Below are 25325 nucleotides of genomic sequence, written 5' to 3' on the forward strand. Positions count from 1 at the left end.
GTGAAAGAACAACCTAACCCCATGAAACCTGGGCAGGGGAGCGGGCATAACCAAACACTACTGCCCTGCCAGGATATAAAAGACACGAACCCTGGGGTCCCAGGGAAGCAATACTTTACCTGGAGACTCCGGGCAAAAACCTGCTAACTTCTCAGCTACAGCTAAAAATCTGGGCAGTAAACTATCAAATATATCAGTATCATGTGGTTCCCCCAAAAAATAATAACAAAAATCAGTACAAAGCGATTTAATGAAATTATTTTTACTAATACTGACCCACAAAACAGGTTTTGCTCTCTGAGACTCAGAAAGCAGATGGGGATTTGTGGTGCTTTAAATCAGCAGATCTAAGATGTTAATCCCAAATTACTTTACAGACCTCTTTTTAAAACATGTTAACACAATGTCAGCTAAAGATAAAGAAGCAATAACGGATTGCAAATATTTTTACAAGAAGGAACTCGCTAGACACATGGTACAGAGAAAATGTTCCGTCACCAGATGTATACTGTCTGTTACACTTACATATAATCTAGTATTTTAACAAAATTGTAAGTGGGTATTACAATGTGTAAGGAACTGTTTAGAAATAAAATCAGTTTAGTATCCATTTTCAGCAATACCAAACAGGTGCTTATCATTATAAATTAAAGAATAAATAAATTAAAATTCAAGAGACCTCCATTACCGCTCCCACCAATTTGGACACCTGAAATATTGAAGGGTATGTATATGTATATGTATATATAATATTTAAATGAAGCTATGTAGCTAGTATTATTTTAAAAATTCACCAAATGACTATATAGAAAACACTTCTAGATACCCAGGTGGATATATACTGAATTACCTTCCTTAAAAGGCCCACAATCTTCATACCAGAATTTCCCAGGGGGTAGTTGCCTACCTTGCCAGCCTTTCACTGTAGGCCACGTGTAATACGTTCTATAATTGCACTTCTAACTGCTCTGACACTTGGCTGTTGTGTAGGAGAAGATACATTCACTCAACAACTATAAGTGCACTCAATAACTTTATAAAACTCCACTTAACAACTACAACAACTCTACAGGTTCTACATCTGATCTAGTAATGGCGTAATCCATTTGACTCATACCCTGTTTTGAAATGTCACATATCTAAAAAGAACAATCTTAAAATGTTTTAAATAGCACAATATATCTTTCCTTCCTCCTTCTTGCTTTCTAAAGGAATACTCTGATTTGGACAACACAGATGTAAAACGCAAGAGAAAAAGGTAAAAGCCAATTATCTCTAATTATGTATTCAGAAAAAGACAGTCACCAGTAACCTGTGCATTATGGAGATGGAACGTGGGGATACTGTATATCACATCATATATTGTTCAATGAACTGTTTGCATATGGTGCTTTACATATAAAGGACATACCTCTCTGTAGCCATAAATATAAGGCTACATTGTAAGGTAGAGATGCTAAGGCAAAGTAAGGCCACTTGGACTAGGCCTATGTGATCAACAAAGACGATCCAATGGACAATACCAACAGACACATCTTTCTCTTCTTTTTATTCCAGGTCACTCATACAGAAATCAGTGTCTGAAAATGAAGCATTTGGTAAATGTCATTTTGACAGTTTCTTTTTATTTTACATTTTTCCGTACTTAATACTTCATAATAAATGTGGAAAGTATGAAAACAAAATGCTGTAAAGTAAGAATGCTTTCAAGGATTGACATGGTAATAGTTTATTTTTTATCATTTAACTAAATGCAAAGTTATTGAACAGAAGAAAAATCAAATCTATGTTGGGTGCGACCAATATGACATTTGCCTCCAAAACAGCATTGATTCTTCTAGGTACAATTTACGCAAAGTCAGGGATTTTTTAGGCACATAGTTAGGTGTATTATTAAACAATTATATCAAAGAGGTGCTAATGATCCAGGTGCTCTGTCCAAGGTCTTCTGAAGCAGCACAAAGAAACGGTCAATGCGGAGCACCCTAGATGCAGTGGTCGTCCAAGACCAAGTGCAGCAGATAACAGACACCATGCTTGCTTCTCTTCACAATGGAAAGATGTCTAGCAGTGCCATAAGCTCAGCATAAGAAGAACACAAAGACACCCTGGTACATCCATCTATAGTTCAGAGAAGTTTGGTCAGAAGTGCTCTTCATGGAAAGCTTGTGGCCAAAAAGCAATACTTCTGACATGGAAATGAGGCTAAGCGACTTGAAATATTTGGCTATAGCGGAAGGCGGTTTGTGCCCTGAAAGCTGGAGAGGGGTACAAGAATGAGTGTTTGCATACAGCCAAAGTCGTAAAGAACTATCTTCAGTGTAAAAAAGAACAAGGAGACTTGGGAGTGATGGTATGACCCCACAGAGCTCAACATCATGGAGTCTGTCTTAGAGTACATGAAGAGAGAGAAGAAACTGAGGCTACCTAAATCCATGGTGGAACTGGTTAGTTCTCCAACATGTCTGGAACAACCTGCCGAGTTTGCTAAAAAACTGTATGCAAGTGTACCTTACAGTTTTGAAAGCACTAAATATTGATTTGATTTTTCTTCAGTATACTCACTTTGCAGTTTGCTACATAATAATACATGTCTATTTTTGAAAGCATTCTTAGTTCACAGCATTTTTTCACGCCTGCCTAAACCTTTTGCACATTTGTATGTATATATAAATATATGCATTAAATTAGGTAAAATATATAACTGTTTTGTATTTTTTCCCTGACAATCTTCAGGCTAATAATAAGTAAATAACAATACACATAGGAAATTCTGTATATAATGTTTTAAACTAAACCCTAACATGCATTAGCAAAAAAGGATTGTAAAATGTTTCCAGTAAAAGTAATTTATTGCTGTAAACCTCTCAGTCCCATCTCTCCCCGCATTTCACGAGGGAATACAATCCTTAAATTAAAGGGATTCTGGCAGACCCTTGTACATTCTGTATAGCTAACACCTCCACGGAGAATCATCTAATGAGGACCACATTTTCTCCATACACTGACCATCTGCTGTATGTAACACTTCTCTGTGCTTCCAATGTTAGACAGAAAATCTTGGCCCGCAGCTTACTGGCAGAGCCCCAGGGGGGGCGAAAACGATTCCTACTTTCGCAAGCATTGCCATATTGAAGGTAAAATTTAAATGTATTCATTTATTTGTATTGATCCCCAAAGATACGTTGTTGACATCATGACTCTTCCTATGCATTCATCCATTTAATTATTCGAGACCAAGCCAGATATGGAAATAGGGAAGACGCAGGTGATAGGTTTACTTGAAGGTGGGAAATTACTTTTACGAGGGGAAATATTACTGTCATATTTTGTTGGTAGATTTATGTCATGGAAGCCCTTCTAGATGTCCCCCTGTACCCCTGTACACATAACACCTAGGGAAGGTACTTCTGATCCACCCCTGCTTTATAGACGCCACAAAACAAATTAGTTAATAGGCCAAAGTGATCAGCCTTTTTGGTTGTGTGTCCAGGTACCATGACACTTAGCACTTTTGCGGCTTTACTTTAAACCAAAAGCAAACCTAATTTTGAATTCAAATACAGGGCAGAGTACTTTTGCATTCAAACAAAAGCTGAGGGTCAGGACAGGCGGAGCTCAGTCAAAGTTAGAGTCTAGTTAAGATCAAAAATGCCTAACCGGTTAACTGTACCCAAAGATCAACCGGCTCATTACATTACAGAAAAATAGCCTGGGACAAATAATCTAAAAGGCTTGAAAAGCTAGACAGACGACCTGAAAGATGCAGAATACACAATACCCAATGTCAATGGCAGTCAGACATTTTCTGGTCGAATGCATGTAATAGGGTTTCTTTTCCTACTTGGCAATCAAAGTCTGTATTTTCCAGACCTCAGTGAAGATGATGGTTTCGTGGGAGACAGAATTAATTTACTTTCACGAAGAAAAGCTGAAGACAATCTCAGTCAGGTAAAGTATGTTTTAATTGGCACACTCTGTATCTATATAGTGTTCCATAGGGCTGATTGGAGTGAATGCATATAGGATTAGTGGGGGGGGGATACTGGCTGGGTATTTGGGGTATTAATATAGTGAGAATAGCTTTTAGTTTGATCACTTGGTCTGGATTGGTTAAAGACACTATATATAAGGCTAGCATCAATACTAAAAAGAGAAGTGAGAGTTTGATTATAGATTGAGAGGTTCCTGATTCTAGAAGCATGCAGCACTCCAAAGAACTCTGTAAAGGGTCTCCTCTGAACTTGCTTATTGTTGATATAATTTGATAAAATGATAGTTACTGCATTTAGGTTCCTAGTTTAAATCACTCTTGATGAGGCCGCTTTCGTACATGGTACCAGACAGGTACATCTGATGCTAATATAGACATATGTAACTATTGAAAAATAGAGTCCGAACCGGTGAAGCGCTAGAAAACATTAGGTAAACTAGAGAGTTCCCAGTCACTTAGATATTATGTAGAGTTAACACTCTCTCAGGAGTGAGTTACAGAAACAAAACAACCTGAGGACGTTCAGTGTACCTAAAAATACATATTAGTAAATAGATTTTGGTCACATGTCACTGGACATGAAGGTGCTCCTTAAAACAAGGTACGTGTTCCCCTTCAAGGTACATTGGTAGGATGCAAAATGCCTCACATCAGTTTCATTTTGCAAATAAATGTAACAGCTCTTAACTTCTTATTACCTTTTGTAGGTTATTGGCTAAAAATACAATCTACTACGCTTGTGAATTTGTTTTTTTCCAAACTTTTTTTTAAACAAAATTTGACAAACAACCTCATCAACAGTGAAAGCATATCTAAGTATTTTACCTTAAAAAAAACATTCTACAGCTCTTTGTGATTCTTGCCATTTTTGGGCCAAACGCAGGGCTGGAGAACGAGGCAGCCCCAGTAAATGTAGCTAACTGTTGAATATGAGAGCCTATACACTTCGTAGTGATGCAGTCTGAGACAGGGCATATACAGCCATGAGTATGGGGAAATGCTGACCAGCAGACTATTGGGGCATTTGCCCGTTATGCCAGGTGGCCAGTACAGGCCCGGGCAAAAGCAAAGGGTGGTTGTCTGAGAAACAGACGAGCTGTATAAAAAGTATTTTGATGACAAAGTCATATTATAATCAATATATGCCTTTAGCAAACTGTTATTTGAATTATTAATTAGTATAATGCCGCTTTGGTCTAAAATAATGGGTATAATCCTGAGTGACATATTCAAGGCAGTGTCTTTTCACCGTATGTACAAAATCCTAGGTTAAAGATAAACACATTTTTCACATTGGCTGAAATAAATGAATCTATCATGATAGTTTGCCACGTTTCGTAAATGTAGAATCCATATGTCTGCCTATCACTTTTCCAGATGCCATCATGTGAACAGTGGATGTTGTCTTATAGCCAAAGTTCCAATGGATCAATTGAAGCGGTGAGCAGAAAACCAGATAGCCCATTACATAAAGCAATTCTAAACTTATTTTAAACAAACAAACTCATATGCTACTCACAAAAATGATTTAAATGTTTTTATTAAAGCTGTCATGGATGTTTTGTAGTACATAATGCGTATATTTTGGATTTCTTCTTTTTATTTTTTTTTAGAGCTTTTTGGCTCACTACAACAAATCAGTAGGTAATAGGGTTTTATACTTAGTAACTCAGCTCTATCGATTCTTTGTAGATAAACCCAAATTTAATGTTTTGTAAACACAAGAGCTACTTAGCAGTCTTAAACTATGATTATCATCATTACAAATTTGGAGTCTGAGGAATTAACGGAGTGTATTAACAAACTTAATTATAGACATAATAATATTACATAGTTATATATGATCTGCTTGTTTTTTTTTGTAGGAGATGGATGACAATAGATCAGAAGGAATGGGGACGTTAAAAAGATTGCAGAAGCTGGTTAGAACAAAAAAAGCTGTGAATTATGATGTCAAACAAACGCTATTATCAGCATGTAAGTAAGCTATATCCCATTCCAAAAAGTATTTATACAACAGTGATACTTCTCAATACCAGATAATGTTTGGGAGAAAGTGAAAGCCGGAAAAAGTTGTCCTCAAAAAAAAAAAAAAAATCAGTAAAAGTTGTACTTTTGAGGATTAGATCATCTGCCAGTCAAAAAATAGGGTTTTTTATATAATGTATTGGGGATTTTAAATGGGTTATAGTTCAGAAAACTGGGTTCAGTGAGTCTAACTAGAATATGTCGTGTAGACGTTTTCTAACGTTGTTTCATTGAAAGCTCCTGCCCAAGAAGTTGAAGAAGAGGAAGAACAGACTGTAACAACGTGTATGAAGTTAACAAAATCTCAAGAAAAGAAATCTGGAAAAGACAATCTCAGAAAAAAACAAGACGCTGAAACCTACACAGAGGTGGCCTCGACCTCAGAGAGACCTTCGGTTAAGTGGAACATTCCAGGAAACCCAGCTATAATTCCAGAAAAGAACCTACAGCTGTTTAGCGACTGGAAAGCTTTTCCCGAAAATGTTGACCCCTTTATTTATTCACTGATGCAAACTGAAGAGTGGGAGAAATGTACCTGCTGCAATCATCATCCACAGCTGTCCTATTCTCTTACAGATATGGATCTCCCATACTCATGGGTAAGTGTTGCATGTTAAGAGCAGACGAGCAGGAATTACGACCAATAATCTGCGGACATAACGACTAAAGTTTTTTTTAAAAACTTGTGCAATAACAGATTGCTGAATTCACTACGTATTATAGAAACAGCTGATAAGAACCATTCAGCCCATCTATTCTGCCAATATATCCTCATGTAAAGACTAAAACCCTAATCTGTCCCCGGTCTTGTTTTAGATTCAGGATAACCATATGCCTATCCACAGCCATGCTTCAATTTCTTTGTTGTATTAGTCTCCACAATTTCAGATGGGGGGGCTGTTTCACGTATCTGTCACCCTCTCGGTGAAGTATATGTCCTTACTTGACATCTAAGCCTCTGACCCTCTAGTTTTAGATTATGACCACTCGTTCCTAATGTTCTCCTCCTCTTCTCTTCTTCTGCACACCATGAAACATTTCAAATGGCCAAAGAGGGCCTCTCTTGTTTGGTGGTGTGATTAGTGGCATTGCTATAGGGCAGGGCGTTTACAAGACTTTTTAATATGACTTGTGAGCCTTTCATGGCTATTTATGCAATTGATTAATGTATAGAAAGGTATAAAATGTTTAATTAATTTGAACATTTTCTCCTGTGTATATATGGATTATTTTCACTTTTAAACCTTTGATGCACTCATAACCACCAAACATCTTGTGATCTTAGAAAAAGAGGGACATATTACAGCGCCGTAATTTACGATTCTTTACCAAAACCTTTATTTTTAGCTGTCATGGTAAGTGGTGCAGTCTTGTGTTGAATGTGGTAGAACCTGCTTTATTATAATTATTTTCATTATTGACTATTTAAAGTGGCTCAGTCTTCAAAGGCTAGCACAACATAAGCAGATTAAAATGTGCCTGCATGCTGCGTTAATAGTTTTCTAAGTACTATGTGGCAGTTTTTGTGATATTTGCAATAAGAGCTTTGAAGAATTTGGGCACTTTGGATAATTACCAAATAGTCAAATTTTTCCTGTTTCCAGTGGCAGTTATATGATGTTGCAAAAGTTTAAAGGAGATCTATAAGAAACCATAAATATGATCAATATAAAAAAAAAATAATCAAACATATAATTTATTTTAGGTGAAGTTCTGTGTCTGAAAGACGTTCCATTGCCCTGCTCAAGCCCTTCCTTCTTCTTCACTTGCTGGTAATTTTTATGGGACACTGTTGGTGTGCCTATGGAGGGGAACACATAATATGGGCCTACGTCCCCTCCTTAGGTGACAGCAACTCAACAAGAAAAAGTGATGTTATCCAAGTGAAGAAGAACTTTGGAAAGCTGCAGTGGGAAATTGTACTTTTAGCCCTTTGTCAGTAAGGAAGGGTAAAAGTGATCTTTAATAAATATCATCATAGTGATAGTTCCCCTCACTTAGCCAGTCGGGAAGGAGGAATACAGTGGTGTGCATGGAAATGTAGCTGCAAGTTATTTATTTTAAATGCTGTGTTAAACGGTGTGTTGCAACATACAGGCAATTTGTACGACCTTTTGATAAGTGCCGAGTTTACATTTGGTGGAGGAACTGCTTAGACGCATACCTTTTAACATTTCAAATTGCTAAACTTGTTTAGGGCTTTTAAGCAGGACCGGGGTATCTTATTCGGTGTCCTGTCTGCAGCCACACGTTAAAGCGCAGGATCTTCAATGCGAGCGGCAGCATGAATAGGTGACCCGTATTGTTAGTACATTAGCGTGGGCTGCCATTTGGCCAGTCCGAGCCTGGTCAAGCTTGTTTGTGTTTGGATACCGTGCTCTATAAAGCAATAGTACTTGCAGTGAGAAGGCTGTGTCCCCAGTGGGTAGTAGGAGACTCTTAGCTGGATCTTTCCTGTCAGTAACAATGTAACGGCTCGCACCCAGCGCTTCCTACTCTGGGCAGAGACTGAATGCAATGCAGCCGATACATTGTTACCAAATGTCTGTGTGGTTAACCTCTTCATCTCTGGAGTGGAAAACTTTTGTGAGCCGGATCGCATAATTAAAGTGTGTCTGGTTGTTGGGTTGGTGTGTTGCACCACAGCTTCAATGCAGGGTGCTGAGGCACTGTTATCAATATGGTTTGTTGAGGCCGGTTTTGAGGACAGGAAATAGTTGATGCCGACTCTGTCACCTTTTGCTCAAATATTAGCTCCCTGAGGTAAAATAGTCTCTTATTTTTAAGCCATATTTCTCTAAAATGAATATGCTGACAAAAACTCCAAGCTACACTTACACTATGTGTATTCTAAATACATAGACATTACTATATAGTTGGTCCCCCCTTTGCATCTATATCAGCTTCCACTCTTCTGGGAAGACTTTCCACAAAATTTTGGAGAGTTTCTGTGGGAGTTTTTGCCCATTCATCCAGTAGAGCATTTGTGAGGTCAGGCACTGATGTTGGATGAGAAGGCCCGGCTCGCAATCTCCATTAGAGTTCATCCCAAAGGTGTTCGATGTGGTTGAGGTCAGGGTTCTGTGCGGCCAGTCAAGTTCTTCTGCCCCAAACTCATCCGATCATGTCTTTATGGAGCTTGCTGTGTGTGCTGGGGCACAGTCATGCTAGAATAGGAAGGGTCTTCCTCAAACTGTTCCCACAAAAGTTGGAAGCATAGCATTGTGCAAAATGTCTTTATAATAATATATTGTAAACGCTACTTTAAAAGCATATATGACCAGTCATTATAAGAACATATCTGATACCTGAAAAACAGCACAGTACTATTCTATTCCAGAGTAGTAATTTGTGTTGATGGCAGGGACGATGATATCTACTTCCTGTAATCTATTGTGCAAGAAGATAATATAAGTCTGACTCTTTAAATGTTAAACCATTTTCAGATGTTTTGAGGTCAAAGCTTTGTCGTGTGTGGTTCATAGGATTCTTTTAAATAAATATCACCCATTTATGATGGTTATACGGTATATATACTGTGCAAGCCATCGACTGTTCAGTGTAGCTCATTTACTCCATTGCCTTTCAACAGTTCTACTACTTAGCACAATTCAGCCTGGGACTGGAAAGCTCCAGACAACATCTTGTCCAGGAATCATATTCAAGAGCACAGAGAGTGGCCACAGACAAAGTTGGGGGGACATCATGCCAAACAAAAAAAAGTATGACAGGTAGCTAAATATCTGCAGGAAACCAGGCAGCCATCCGGCAAGACAGTATAAAAACAGATCTTTTCATACTGTACGTCATGGAAGCCGCTTCTGTTGCTGCACTCATATTATTATTTATTGTTTGATATAGCACCAACATATTCCATAGCGCTGTACAATGGGTAAACAAGATAGAACAAGTAGTACATAACATAACAATTTGACTTACAAAAATATCCCCACATAAACACACACACCTCCATACACACTGACTGCCATAAACACACACACACCTGCATACACACTGACTGCCATAAACACACACACACCTGCATACACACTGACTGCCATAAACACAGATCCCAGCTCACAGTAACCATGATTACAAGCATACAGCCACACAGCTTCCACTTACTGACTGCATGTGACTAAAAGATGAGCTTCTTACAGGCTGATCATGTCACATGATTGGGAATATGAAACAAGAAGGTGGCTCTGCCATCACCGATGCCCATAATGGAGACTGTCTGTGTCTCTGCAAATACCGCCGCAGCAGGAGGGGGCCCCACGCACCTACATAAATTACACTGCAGCAAGTACGCAGAAAGATTAGGAATGGGGTAATTGCCAAAAGGGGTCCTGGGGCAACTGCCCCATTGTCAACCTGCCTCAGAATGCACAAAGTTAACTAGCTCAGCAGGCATGTTTGAGACATTGTTATAAAGTTAGAAGAAAATTTTTGGAATGGCTATTATTTAAAATAGCAGCAACAATTTATGCAGCACTTAAACAGGGTATGACAAGCAGGTGAGATAGCTCCGCTGGTATGTCAGCAGGGCCGGCCCGACAATGGAAGGGGAGGCCCTTTTTATTTATTTATTTATTTTTTTTTTAAAAGCCGAGAAGAGAGAGGCCGCCGAGTGGTTTTATCTTACCAAGTTGTCAGTACCTGCTCGGCACCCCTCTCTCTCTCTTCTCTGAGCCCTCTAGCTCAGTCTCGGTGCCGGCTTGTAATGTTGAGCGCCGGAAGATTACTTCATTTCCGGCGCTCAGCATTACAAGCCGGCACCGAGACCGAGCAGGGAGACTCACCGCAGGACTGCTGAAAGGTAAGTATGGGGGGGGGCGGCAGGGAGAGGAAGGGTAGATAATGGGGGGGGCGGCATTTTAAACTTCGCCCCAGGCGGCATTTTGTCTTGGGCCGGCCCTGTACGTCAGGGTGACGGGTTATAATCCTGGCAGCGTTAACTCAGCCCATCAGCCTTCTGAGGCCGATAAACGAGTACCACGTTTATTAAACAAAATTAGAATTGACAGACTGATGTCATAAAGGGAGCTGCTTACTGCCTACTGTAACATATAATAAGTGTAAAGCCATGGCCATGTCCCAGAATCACCTTTTCCATGTTGAAAGGAAACTCTCCCACTATAATCTCGGATATTTAATTCTCACACGACATACTGCTTATGCTTCCTTTTAACTTAATTAAGTAATATCTAAATAACCTCTGTTATGTTCTGCTCTGCTGAATATAAGAACTTGCATCACATGTTTTAAATTGCTGCAATAAAATATCTGTGGTTGTAAACAATTTGTAGAGTCCAGGAAGTGTCATCAAAGCCCCAGTACATTCCTTCCCGGTGTCACAGATCAGCACCGAATCTACCCTCTCTCTCACCATGATGCCATGGAAGCCATATAAGAAACTATCTTGTGACAACTTTGGGAGAGATCCATGGCTTAAAAGATGATTTTCTTTGAGCAGTTAATTTAGCAGTCAACAGCAACTCGACTTATGGACTTAAGACTCAACTCTTTTGTAAATGGACAAGTTGCTGGTCATGTTGACTTGAGAGAAATGATCATTTTGAAGATGGCTATAACTGCCATGGTAGTGGAGGGGCAGCTACCCATGCACCTTTCTGCTTCTAGGCGCAGAAGTGACTTCGGTGTGGGGGAGACCAAGGCGCCATGACCGCTAGGTAAAGCTATGATGTTCTATCAAGTTAACCTAGTGGAGTTACCTCTGTAACTATATTGATAATTCAAACAGTGTTTAGGCACAGTGGAAGTGGTAGAGAGAGCTTCACTTTCTTAAAAACAAAGAACTAAATTGAAAAAAAAGTAACCATGATTGTTTCTTTATCTAAAACAGGATACCAGAGTACAGTAAATGTTGTGAATATATTTAAAAATACAGAATTCAGATGTAAAATAAAAAGAAAACCAAGTGCGATAAATGAAGTCAAATTATTTCCATCAGGCATGGAATTTTTCTTAAATGTAGAGGCAGAAAAGTTGAGTATTGCTTAACATTTTTGGTAAAAGTGTGTGAGTGGCTTGTGTCACATCCTGCCCTGAAATGAGGAAACGCTGAGAGCGTAACTTCTCATCATTCAGTTTTTGGGTAACCGTGAAGCGAGGTGTTTGTTACAATCTAGTTTTTATCATGCTGAAAAGAAAACCATCAAACGTTTCAGAAAAGGAAAAATGCCAAAAACCGAAGGTAAGAAAATCATTGCAGAGAACGGTACATATTACTTCAGTGATTCTTTATCATTCAACGTAACTAAAGGCAGGTATAATATACATTCTGCATGTAAAAGTAACACTAATATGCGTATGTATATATACACATGGATATGTATACACTATTTTATTATATTATTATATTTTAATTGTTTTGATATCATTCTATCATTTGCTTTATTTATTTTTTCTTATCTGTTTCTTATGTATTTCTTATGTGGCTTTCCTGAGCTTAATCAATCATGTATTTCAATGGTAGATGTGATATAACTTATACATCTATTAGAACTTATTTAGGGGCACCATATCTACAGTTTGGATCACTAATGATATTTGTGTGGTATTTTTTTTTTACAAAAGCTTTGGATTCATCCGGCTTCAATAAAAGTTCCTCAGAGAACTTAAAAATACTTTACATGTCCAGATATTGCCCGAAACAACAAAACTATCCTCAAGAATAAAATATCCCCAGAGAGTTAGCATTTATTATTATCAAAGAAGATCAAAACTGTGCTCAATAAGAAAGTCTCGTCTAATATTTATTAGTTTTGAATTTGGAAAATAACATACAAGTAATTTGCCTTAACATCGCCACGTTGCAGTACCATGCAGCTTGAAACAAAAAACCTTAAAAACCAGCATTACAAAAATGACTTAATATTATACGAGGGCTTGATATATAAACAGTTTTGAACTCATTAAAGCATAAAACGGATTAAGGGCAAGTTTACAGTATATCAGAAGAGAGAGAAATTGTGCGACTCTACAAGGTTTGTGTGCCATATACAACAGGATAAACCCTGTCGGTGATAACTGCTCTGAAAACATGTTTTTTTCGAGGGCCCTGTTTCAAGAACCTGGTCGGCACCCTGCCAGTTGGGCCACAAATGCATAGTTCGGGCTGTGTATTAGTGTAGACTGTTGGAAATAGTTGAAAAATATAGATAACTTGTAAAATTTATAGATAACTTGTAAAACTTGAAAAATGTCATCCATCTTATATTAGACTTTTAAGATTGTATCTACTATACTTCCTAATTTCTTAGTTCCAGCCTTTAGCATCATTCTTGTTTTGTAGCATGACAGAATCATTGCTCAGTACACAAAATACATTAATGTTGCAGTACATCTGTCACTACAGTGTTTAGAAAAAGCACAGTTTGAAAGTCCACAGGGAAGCATCGGATGCTCGATCAGCTGAAACAGAATGACACGGTGTCAGCACTCTGTACTGCTTAAAGTTTAACATGATTTTTGCTTTTCACTTTTTTTTTCCTTTTTGTAATGTTGTAAAGCTATTTAACGTGTTATGTAGTTTGGGTCCCAACCTTTTATTAAAGCCATTTCACAGACAGGGTTGCTCCCAGGAGTGTGGCTTTATAATTAAAAGCAAAAGTGGTTTCACGATTTGTTCATTAGAAAGAGAAAAGACAGGGGGAAATTAATGAGAATCGAGGGGAACAATAGAAAAAGAAGAAATAAAAAGAAAAAAGAGAGGTGATGAAAGAAAAGGGACAAGAGAAAAGAAGGACATGAGAGAAATGAGGAGTGAGATGGAAAAGAGACAAGAAAGAAAAGAGGTAGAGGAAAGGAGAAACAAGGAGAGAAAAAGGAGAGGGATAGGGTGAGTAAAAAGGAAAGAGAGAAAGACAGAATAGATACAATTGGGACATTAACACAAACCCAGATGCTGACATTCACACATACACCCAGACTTTGACAGTTACATAGACACTTTCATTAAAACACACCGACACTCATACTAACACACCCAATCACACTAGCACCCACACCTGAACTGGCCATCCGACACACCAGGTGAATGATAGAAAGTGTGTGTGTGTAGTACATGGTGTTAGAGTGAGGGAGAGTGTGTGTTACTGTATGGCAGTAGAATGTGTGTGTTAGAATGTACGTATAAGTGTATGATGCTAGCATTTTTGAGTGTATGCGTAGTGCTAGTATGAGTGTGTGTGTATTATTTGGTATCATAATGTATGTGTTTGTGTGTCAGAGGTGGGCCTAGGGTTAGTGCTGCGAAGGAGCGGATGGAGGTAGTATGTAAGAGTCGAAGCGTTAGTATGTATGTTTTCTTTACAGGAAGGCAGCAAATGCAACATCCAGGCACCACTAAACCTAGGCTCACCCCCCATATTGGTCACTTAAATCTCATTTAGTGAAAAGATATACTCAGTATTATTCAAACTTGCATGAATAAACTCTGGTCAGATTTTTTTCCATTCTACCTAAACCAACTAATACATCTTCATTTGTTTATGTTGCATACAGTATGTATTTGCTGATATTTTATGCCTATGCAGAACAGTGGTAAATACTGTATTTCCATTGGATTCTGTTTGTTTTTTGGCATTTTATATGTATACGAGTAAGTTGGTGGAACTGCTTGGGGCAGATTAATGTAGTTTAGAGAAACAGGAGGGGTATAATCCAAACATTGGTATTAGTAGTGTATCAGTGTGAAGACGTCTCAATGTGAACTTCATGCCAACTCTTGACTTATCTAGTAGCAAACCTGCTGCGGACTTCATATTTATTTCTAAAGAACTTTAGCTCACTTACAAACTACTGTAAATAAGATGTCTGATAGCAGATTGTTCAGCAATAAAAGAGCAAAATACACAGTTTAACTAGCCTGATAACTCCTATTTGCAAGGGCAGCAGGATGCTGTTATGGAAAAGACATCATGTATTTCAGTTTATTATAGATTACATATTTTCTAGTAACGTTGTATAAATCTGTCACTATTTTATCTTCAAGAAATGTATCTTCCAAAAAAAAAACTTGAGGCTTCTGGATCACAAGCTCTATAAGTTTCCTGATATTAAAGGCTGATGTTGAACTCTGAAAACATAAACCATGCAAAAAAAAGAACTTTCTGTCAGTTTTATTATGTCTCCAAAGGTTCCCCTTGAAAGACAAGACTGACCTTGATATGCTGAGTTGGCACATGCCAGTGAATTAATGGCACTTTGCTAGAGGGAGGTTAGCAGAAACAAAACAGCGCCAAGGGCTGTGTTCTGCTCTGATCATTAACCAGATGAATCAAAGTGATACATCAAATAAACTAATCTAGTCTTGGCCTTTTATTTTGTTTTAGACCTTCGCGGCAAAACGACAGTAGCTTTAAGAAAGTGTTACAAAATACGAGGATTCTAGTTCGAGCAAGCACGTTTCTGTATTTTGCCTGCAATGCTTGCCATTTTTGATATGTAGTTGGGTGCAGACACATCAAATCTGACGTGGTTACACGGGGTGAATCTAGCATCAGTGACTAGTTGGTGCGGAAGTTGGAAGGGAGCACCCCCCCCATGGGTGATTGTGGCTTCAATAGGTAGCTCCCATCTCTCCTTTAGTGTAATATATATTTAGGGGGCATTGTCTTTTGAAAACTGACTTTTTCACATAACTATAGCTATTTATGTAACTGAGTATGGCATTTAGAAGGAGAATAGCATATTTTATGCACACAGTTTATGAACCCGTTTCTATACACATTATTGTGGCTTTTAGGGCTGTAGAACCCTGTGATATTCTTATACCCAGCAAACATTCTGAGCTTCTAGAAACAAGCCTTGAAGGTTTCTCTTCTCAACATGGCTGTTAAATTGTGCATAATATCTTATCATTCCCCCCCTCTAATGTGCTTACCTGGGGTCTAACGGACGATCAGATTTGTAAATTTAGTACAATACTAGCAAATAATAGGAAGGAGCAAAACCAATAACAAGGTAATGATGATGATGATCAGGGCTGGCTATTGTATGCTTGACGTATACTCCATTGTATGTACGATTGTTGCAGGGGCACAGGGGGACATGATCTCGCACTACAACACAATGAAGCAGCCTACTGTCCCCTTCAATATACTGAGTGTAACCGTGCCACCTTCAAGCTCCCTGTTCACTGTGTGAAGAGGGTAACTTGCATAAGCTTGTTTTGGGCATCAAAGGACCAGGACCATGTACATACACATAGATTCTGTTTTGGAGTCCCCCTGTAACTGTCCTCTGGTTGTTGGAATCCTCATTAGCTAATGAGGGGGAGCCTTGATACCAATATACCGCTTCACTCACACAAAGCATATTGGCTTTTCTCCATGTAAACAACCAGTAGCATATGGAATTGTGACCCACTACCACCCCTGCTTTCCTTGCACACATTTTAAACAGATGGGCTTGATTTACATGCCAGGAGTTCATTTTCACAATACCCCCATTGTCTGAGATATTTAAAAAGATTTGTAGGTAGGGCATTTTAAAGAAAACGTGCAGGAAGTGGGTAAAATTTGGGCAAAAGTACCGGCGGGAATGGGCAGGACTACAATTAAGCTTCTTACCCCCCCTTTAGTCCCCTCTGAAACACTTGAAGAACACGGATTACCAAACTATATAAATGATTTGAAGCGAAAGGGTTAAAATCATAACCCTCCCTTTAGTTATTAGACACAGTTGACTTGGGTATCTGAACAATGTGTATAGCTGTAAAACATGCTATAAATAACTAGCAGATGTGTTTAAAGATTATTTGGGAGGTTGTTGGAAAAAAGTGAACAGGAGAGAAAGGAGTAGTAGTTTACAGCAACGAAAAAAGATCCAATGAAAGTAAGGACTACAATGCATGTGGCTCAGGATGTAGTGGTCACTTTTAGAAGCATAAGTCCCTATTTAAATCCAGAAAGTCTTGTTTAAACGTGGAACAATCAGCAGGAGCATTCTATTGGTTTTAATTGTCTGCGCATGTAGTTTTTCCCCCAGTATTTCTCTTAAGCATTGCCCAGTAACATTATAGGTACAGGCTGACGCTCACAAAACATCTCACATATTTACGAGTTGTTTGTGAGTACATGCAACTTTAAAGTTTGCAAGATGCAGGCGAAGGAATGCGAGTTAAAGTACAATCATTAACAAAGGAGACGTGATGACTGGCCGTCCAGAGACACAGCTCGTATAGGGTGCTAAAACCTTGGGACTGGCTTCGAATCTGAACAAATATGATGCTTTATCAATGCAATTAAAAATAAACTTGCACAATTTTACTAATAATATAGTAATCTTTAGATTAAGGACTATCTAGATATTGTAATATACTGGATCACGATAGCCCCCTGTAATGTTCACAGTTTACAGTTTATAAAATTGGTATCTTTCTGTTTACAGCGCACTAGTAGTTTTGGAAACTTTGACCGTTTCAAGAAGTCATCCGTTTCCAAGCCTGAAGATGTGCATGAGGTTTGTGTTTTTCTTTTTCTACCCAATAAATGCAAATTATAAATTGTCCTACATATTGGACAAATAATCAAAGAATGGTGACACAGATTTACAAGTAATATTGTAACATGAAGCATATTAACCTTCTTTGCTTGAAAATGATGTGTTTTTGGTTTCCCGGTTTAAAGTCATATATAGACAACAATAGAACCATCTGGATTATTGTATTCACAGGCAAACATACATATTGCTCATAAGGAGTTTCTCTTCATAGCCTTATAGTAGAAGAAGGCTGGAAAATGGTGACTAAAGCTTTGTGGCCTTAAGACAAGATGCCTGGTCTGGTGGTTTTCTTTTTATGTTAAGGTCCAGGTATCCCATAACAAAAAGCTATCTTCTCCTTGGATTATTCTATAAACTCTTTATGCAGGGCTATCTTTCAAGGCGGCCAAAATGTGGTCCTCATCACAGGCTCACAGCTGCCCTGTGTACTCTGTATACTGAAGGGAGCTCCGAAAAGTCACGGCAGAATTTTGGCAAATATAGACTGCCAAATCCTCCATACCGCTGCAAATGACTCACTCTTTTACGGGTGATCCAAGTGTAAATGGTACAAATCCTTTCTGGTTCCTACACCCATAGCCATGTAAAGAATAGGATGACCGATTGAGCATGTCTGAAAGATGTTACATAGAACAAGATAGGAACTGCTCCTCTTCCACACGCCTTAGTGACCGAAAAAGTAAATATAAGTAACTAAATCTTGCGTAAACTTGTGTTTAGCTTGGTTGCACTTGGAGTAAACTCAGCTGTGAATTCTTAGTGAATTTCACATTCCTAAACTGTTTATTATGCATTGATTAATTGATGTAGTGACATCATATGCCAAAGTGTTGTACAATGGTAAACATAGCGAGTAGTGCATCAAATAACAATTTTGATTAAAGGTAAGGAGGGCCCAGCTCAAACGAGCTAACAATCTAGAAATATAATGTCCAAGTAAATAAACTTCCGATTCTGCAGCTCAATGCAGACAGAGTAATTGCAACCAAATAAATTGTATTTTTTTTCCAAGTATACCCAGGTAACTGTTAAATTATTAGATGTTAAGATACCCTGGTAGCAGTTATGAAGTCATGAAGTCTCATAGGATCTTATCATCTCTCTACTGTATTATAGTCTATGCAATCCTTGATGAATATGCCATAAAAAGGGATGGCTACTATTACGGCTACGGAAAAAGTAGACTTTCTACATTTCTCTTCTTTTTTACAAATTGTGGAAAATATTAATGGTTGTGGCAGATGTAGCATATATATCCGTAGTACTAAAATATGAACAACACACAGAAAGGGGAAATGATTCTGAACTGAGCTTTCTTTTTTTTTTTGTGTTTATAGAATTGTGAAACCGAGAGCACGTGTGAAGGAGGAACTGTAGATGGTGATAAGACGATGAATAATGCCGGAAGCCTGAGCAAAAAGATGAAAGCTATATCGCTGACTATGAGGAAAAAAATGGGGAAAAAATATGTCAAGGCACTTTCAGAGGACATGGTAAAGCATGTTAAAAATCATTAGATATACATTTGTATATTATCAATAATATATTATGATAAAAAAGATTTTTGAAACTGTACACATTAAAAGCCTAAGTGTAAATATTCTATACAAAACTATGTTTTGAAGAATAAGGAAGTAATAATGATATATGGCCACGGTTCCATTCTAGGTAGGTAGGTACTACAGGTTGGGATACTATGGTCTAGATTATTGGAATTCAGATTTTTATTTTTAACATTTTGAAGATCGCCATTTCATTTATACCCATTGTACAGCGCTATGGAATTTGATGGTGCTATATAAAACAATAAATAATATTAATAATACCTTTCAAACATGGCGGCTGTACCTGTTGGAAACCCCACAGTGCAGGATTACTTTAGGACATTTAGGAACATTAACAAACTTCGTCAACAGAATAAGAATTACCTCTAGATAATAGCACATACACACAAAAAACATTATCAGGAGAATATCAAAAGTCAGCAAATCTGTAAAGAAAAAAAATGCAGTAATTCAGTAATTCCATTATCTGCTAACCATAGTGTTATCAAACATGGTATCTAAATGTAAGTAAAACAAATGCTAGAAATCTGCTTATTTTATAAATTTCTATATACATCCTTCTCGTAGATCAAAGTGTATTTGTAGTTTAACCCGTCCATAAGACAGAAAATTGTTTGCTTATTCCATTAGTCAGGGATACTGTATATAACAGTATCTGTCTCAAATATATATATATATATATAAATAACACTCTACTAAATAAATATCACCGAAACTGGCATTTTGTTGAATATATAGCAGTTATTTAGGAAAAAATAATGTCAAAGTGAAGCAATGATGGATTTAAAGGAACAGTCATGTCATTTATTTATTGCTTAAGTTCTTTTAGCATCCATATTGGATGTCCCCTTATTGTTTCTTCCATGATATCTGCATGGATGTGCATGATCTGTATGTGTATTATATATATATATATATATATATATATATAGACATTTTTAAACAAACACATGGTAAGTGACAAAAGAGGAAGGGTTAAACACAGTTTCCCAATACATGCGCACACCAACATGCTGTTTCTGGCTTACACATTTACTCAAACCCCCCGACAGTCCCGTTTCTTTATAAAACGCCCAATGTAAGAAGGTGCCAGCAAGAAAATTCATTAGCAGTCTTCCTCAATAAAACTCTACTAAGAGCTTAAAATATGAATTAATGATGCAAATCATTGTGCCCAGAAATAAATCAAGGGTTAACCGCCCCTTAAAAATAGAAAGAAAAATATTTGCTAAGTTTTCTGTCTCTTTATTGTATTTTGCATTTCAGAGTGATGATGTGGATGGGTATTACGCTTACAAAGACACCGACCCGGGAGGAGGACTCCCTACGGAAAAAGTCCCTCTAAAAGCCAGTGAATCCGTGGAAAGCCTCTACAGTCTTAACAGCGGACAAAGTTCATCTAGTAAGTAGGCTTAAAAATTATTTCAGAGTCCAGCTATTCAATATATTAATGGAATTGTTTCATTTAATGGATTTATTTTCAGGTGTGATAATAATCAAAGCATTTTGTGTTCATTTACAATCATAAAAGCCAAAATACTATATGATCAACAATCAATAATAATTTATATAAATGCATAAACCAATTAAATAACTGGAGTTTCCTCAACTGGTGCTGAGCTAACATTTTCACTGTACTACGTAAGGACATTTTTCATCAATGTTTGCGGTGAATGTCATACAAGCCTTTATCCAAAGTTGCAAGAAAGACCTTCAATCCTATTAACTAATGGCTGAGCAACTCGGTTTCCTAGTTAGATGACCAATTTGATAACTGTCCAAAACAATTACAGGGAAAGGCACAGTCTACCTAGACCACAATATGCCTGGAACATCTCTGCTGGACTGAAGTTAGAGAAGGACTTTCCATTTAAGCATAGGTGGTCCAATAAAATATCAACTCCATGTTAAAGTCCTGTTTTGGGATGGGTTAAAAGTGGTGACCCTATGGCTTTTTTTATTAGTACTCATTTAATTCCCAGGTAGGCTACTACTGAAATATTTTTTCTTGTTCTGCACCTATACAAGCAACTTTTTTTAATTTTAATAAAAATTATCATATGTTAAGACATTACTAAGGTTTTGACCCCTACCACAGAAAACTACTAATCAGGATTTGGTTTAAGGATGGTGGGTAAGAAAAATTAGGAAAGCGGATTTTGTTTTGTCCCTTCTAGACCTACATGCTGAGTTATCAGTGAATGAGTAAATACTACAATAACTTCAATAAATGATAACTTTTTTCCACAGGCGGTATAACCAGCTGTTCTGATGGAACAAGTAACCGGGATAGTTTCAGACTTGATGACGATATCCCTTACACTGGCCCTTACTGTGGCCGTGCCAGAGTCCATACTGACTTTACTCCTAGCCCTTATGACATGGAGTCACTGAAAATTAAGGTAATTCATCACAATTTCCATTACTTTCTTGAGAAAAATGTGAACATTTTCCATATTGTTGCAAGAATGCATTGGGATATCTTTCTCTCACTTTTGTTTTTGAATGCCGGTTGCGTGCTAGGACTGGATTTATTAGTGGATCTCAAATTTTAACTGGGATAGAAACCACTGCATTAGGATTCTTGAGGTGCCGGGTATTTAATAATGTTCTCAGTTCTAGACATCCATCTTTGAGGTCCATTCAGTAAAGGGAATATGCTAAAGAGCTGACAGGAAAGTGTGTGTTGTGTTTCAACTCCTTGAAGCCAATAAGCTACAGGAAGAGGTCTGTTGGCCCTGTATAATGAATAGATAAATCAGTAAGATCTCTTCAAGGTCTCCTTACACATTGGAATATGCATTATACAGGGATGGGTTAGCCCTTCATGCTTGAGAAACCTGCCAGCGTTGGCCCTTTATACTGAGTAGCAAATTAAGGCAGCAGAAACCACAAACGGAAGCTCTCCTGACTACTTTGCCTTAAGTTAAAAGGAGTTTGGGCTTGGTTGCACCTAGTGAGGTCTTACTATACCTTTGCAAAGTAACTAGAGTAACAATGTTCCTGCTCCTCCATATGGCATGTTTTAACAATCGTATTACCTTTTTTTATTTTTTCCAGAAAGGGGACATTATAGACATAATCTTCAAAACGCCCATGGGTATTTGGACCGGCATGTTAAACAATAAAGTGGGCAATTTTAAATTTATTTATGTTGACATAATATCAGAAGAGGAGACGCCACCCAAAAAGACAATCACCAGGAGAAGAAGTAAAAGGCCAAGACCAAAAACTTTGCAAGAACTTATGGAGCGACTGAATCTACAGGTACGAGGCCTTTTCAAAGTTGGGGGACATTTTTATCATGTCAAAGCATGTGATGCTAACACCTATACAAAACACACAAGACTCCATAATCACTTTGACTTCAAACCCTGTTCACACTCAGCCTGTGCAACTGATGGAGTCCTCTATTAGATCCCAAAAGGAGACATACGGGGGTTCCCTCTTCCCATGTGTTGATTTAACACTGTAGGAAGGGGGGCTTTGTAGATCACTTAAGCAGAAATCAGTTTACCTATTTTAATCTAAATTATCATTTTTTTCAAACATATATAGGAAATATAACATATTAAATTTCATCAAAACAAATTTCATTATAGTGATGTATACCATATATCAGTATTACTCTCTCTGGCTTTATAGTAGCATCAATGTAATAATTAAATAAACCTTTAATGGTTTGTACTTTATAGGATTACGTATCCAGTTTCCTGCTGAATGGATATGAAACACTAGAAGACTTAAGAGATCTAAAGGAGAGTCATCTTTCTGAACTCAACATCACAAACCCAGAGGAAAGAGCAAGACTACTGGTTGCCATAGAAAACCTGCAAGATTGCGATAGTGAGTTTCACTTCTTTCTCTGACCTTAAGCAATGTCACTGCCCTCCAGATAACAGTAAAGGAGCAGTAACCCTGAATAATAATCGTACCTGAGGATTCTCCAGGTTTGTCGCCAAAAGCATTTGCATTCGGTTGTTGCTCTCCTTTCATGTAGTTAAAGGGGACGTCCTATGGAAAATGATATATTTTTCTCTGATCATTAAATACAGCGTTGTGCTTAGTAGTGTAGATTAGCATTAAAGAAAAATGGGGGTTTTTTCATTTTTTTCGAATAAACTTTCTTAATCTGCAGACCTGGAGATAACATTTGGGGGGGGGTTTAAAACAGGAACTAATACAATATTTCTACAAACCTAATTTTAATATACCATTATATGATAGGATACAGAGATAATAAAATTAGATAAGAATTTTGGGGATATCAACAAGCATTGTGTATTTCCGGTATTTTATTTATTTTGGTGGCCACAGCTATTATGCCATGACATCTGTATATCATAAAAGCTAAACATTAAAAATACAGTAAATTGTTTAGAAGTTTATAATACGTACTAAAATGGGGTTTATTATCTGTGTATACAGATAATCTTTACTTGGTCATTCACAGCAGTTTACAAGCACTTTGGATTTATAGGGCCAAATAAATCTCTTAAAACCTCAGTTAACGCTTCTGACTTTGAAAATACAAACAGGATTAGCACTTTATAGGTCATCGCTTCATGGGAGGTATGGGGAGTCCTACGGAAGATAATTTAAGGACAGGCAAGTGGAATTAGCCAGATTCACGGGATTATAGGTATAGATTTGGAATCGGGGACTTGAGTTTTAACAGTCCCCCACCATGGTGCATTGATGTATATTTTCTTCATCACTTGGTTGTAAAGCAAACGTGAAAGTAGAAGAAATCAAGTGTTTAACTCACATTTATGATGGTGGATCTGTTCATTTACAATTTTGCATATCACTTAAAAGAATGTTAGCATGGGTCCTAAAATGACTTGTTTTTTTAATAAACCATGGCAGTCCTTAAAGGGTATTGGATCTTCACTTTGACAGAGACAAACCAATATATTAGATAAAAAAGGGCCCTGTTTGCCATCTTATAATCAGTTCTGACCTCCACCAGGGTCACTGCATTGAAGTTGATGGACATCACTGGTTTCCATTGTGACCCAGGTAGAGATTAATGTGAGCTTGGCAGCTTCCTCCTTGGAAATGCAGAATTTGGCCAAGAAGAACCATTCGACCCATCTAGTCTGCCTAATTTAAAGACTTAAAGACCTTAATCAGTGCTTGGTCTCATCTTGCTTTATACCTAGCTTCACTATATTAGTCTTTACCACATCTGAAGGAAGGCTTTTCCATGTATCTACCACCTTCCCTGTAAATAAAAAGGTCACTATTCCTTGCTTATCCTCTTGGACCTCTCCTCCTTAGGATTTGAATCCCCAGCCCTGGATATGGAAGATGGTTTAGTATGGGTAGGGTATTACTGACCTAATGTGAAATCTAAGGAACGCTGACTGATGGCACAAACCACAGAATGATTATGTGAGTCTCTGGGAAAAGCTCTCTCTCGTCTGAGGTTGGCAGAATCCTAACAACTACTCAATATCTGTCCCTATCGTTTCAGCAAACTGGCCCAAATCCAACCAGATGATGATCTGAATTAATGACCAACCAAAGTTTTCGTGTAAAGTACGATGATGCAGCAATAAGAGCTGGAATGGAAACTTTTATCTTAAGGCAAAAACAAAAGAAGGTTTTGTTTTTAATGGTTTTTTTTTCGTTTTTTTAAACAGATGATGAAGAGCTTGAAAAGAAATCTTCACTGATGACATTGACTCCTAATATTTGTGCAAGTAAATGTGAATTGAATGACTGTCCGAGAGACTCGGGATGTTACATTTCTATAGACAATCCAGAAAGTAACAAAGATGATACAGAGTCTAAAATACTGTGCGAAGGCGTGCAGAAAATCACCATTACAGAATCCGCGTAACTGAAGCTGATACTGGCCCTCTGTGCCACTGGACGGACTCGATACAGAGAAACGGATGGATGGACAGATTGTACCTGATAGCTACATTCAATACGATATTAATGTGCTTTGGGCAGGTGTGAGCTGGCTATCCCCCCAAAGCTACTTTGATATTTTTAATATAATGGTGTTCTAGCACTAGAAGGTTTACTGCTGTAGGTTTTTTTATCTAGATATCTACTTAATGAGTAAGTTAAAGACAAACAACTAGATCTTTAAGGAATATATATATATATATATATATATATATATATACATCTACCAAGTAAATTTTACTTTACATTTGTATCTATACAACCCCATTTGGTGACAGCTATGG

The 25325-nt window shown here is 37.7% G+C and overlaps 1 protein-coding gene across 2 annotated transcripts; it reads left to right on the forward strand.

Annotated features, from left to right (window-relative positions):
• Positions 1-1233: 1233 nt before the first annotated feature.
• SAMSN1 (SAM domain, SH3 domain and nuclear localization signals 1) lies at positions 1234-25325 on the forward strand. Of its 2 annotated transcripts, XM_053456806.1 has the most exons (14): positions 1234-1258; positions 1558-1598; positions 3051-3137; positions 3872-3951; positions 5372-5434; positions 5860-5971; positions 6260-6621; positions 17441-17512; positions 18892-19047; positions 20386-20521; positions 21370-21521; positions 22180-22386; positions 22815-22965; positions 24768-25325. In XM_053456806.1, the coding sequence occupies exons 5-14, from the start codon at positions 5372-5374 to the stop codon at positions 24965-24967; spliced, it is 1611 nt and encodes a 536-aa protein (XP_053312781.1). In that variant the 5' UTR covers positions 1234-1258; positions 1558-1598; positions 3051-3137; positions 3872-3951; the 3' UTR covers positions 24968-25325. The 2 variants fall into 2 exon arrangements, with proteins under 2 accessions (XP_053312781.1, XP_053312782.1); XM_053456807.1 differs by lacking the exons at positions 1234-1258; positions 1558-1598; positions 3051-3137; ... (2 more) ...; positions 5860-5971; positions 6260-6621 and adding an exon at positions 12070-12239.

Source organism: Spea bombifrons, chromosome 2 (assembly GCF_027358695.1).
Source record: "Spea bombifrons isolate aSpeBom1 chromosome 2, aSpeBom1.2.pri, whole genome shotgun sequence".
In the NCBI taxonomy this organism is placed as follows: Eukaryota; Metazoa; Chordata; class Amphibia; order Anura; family Pelobatidae; genus Spea; species Spea bombifrons.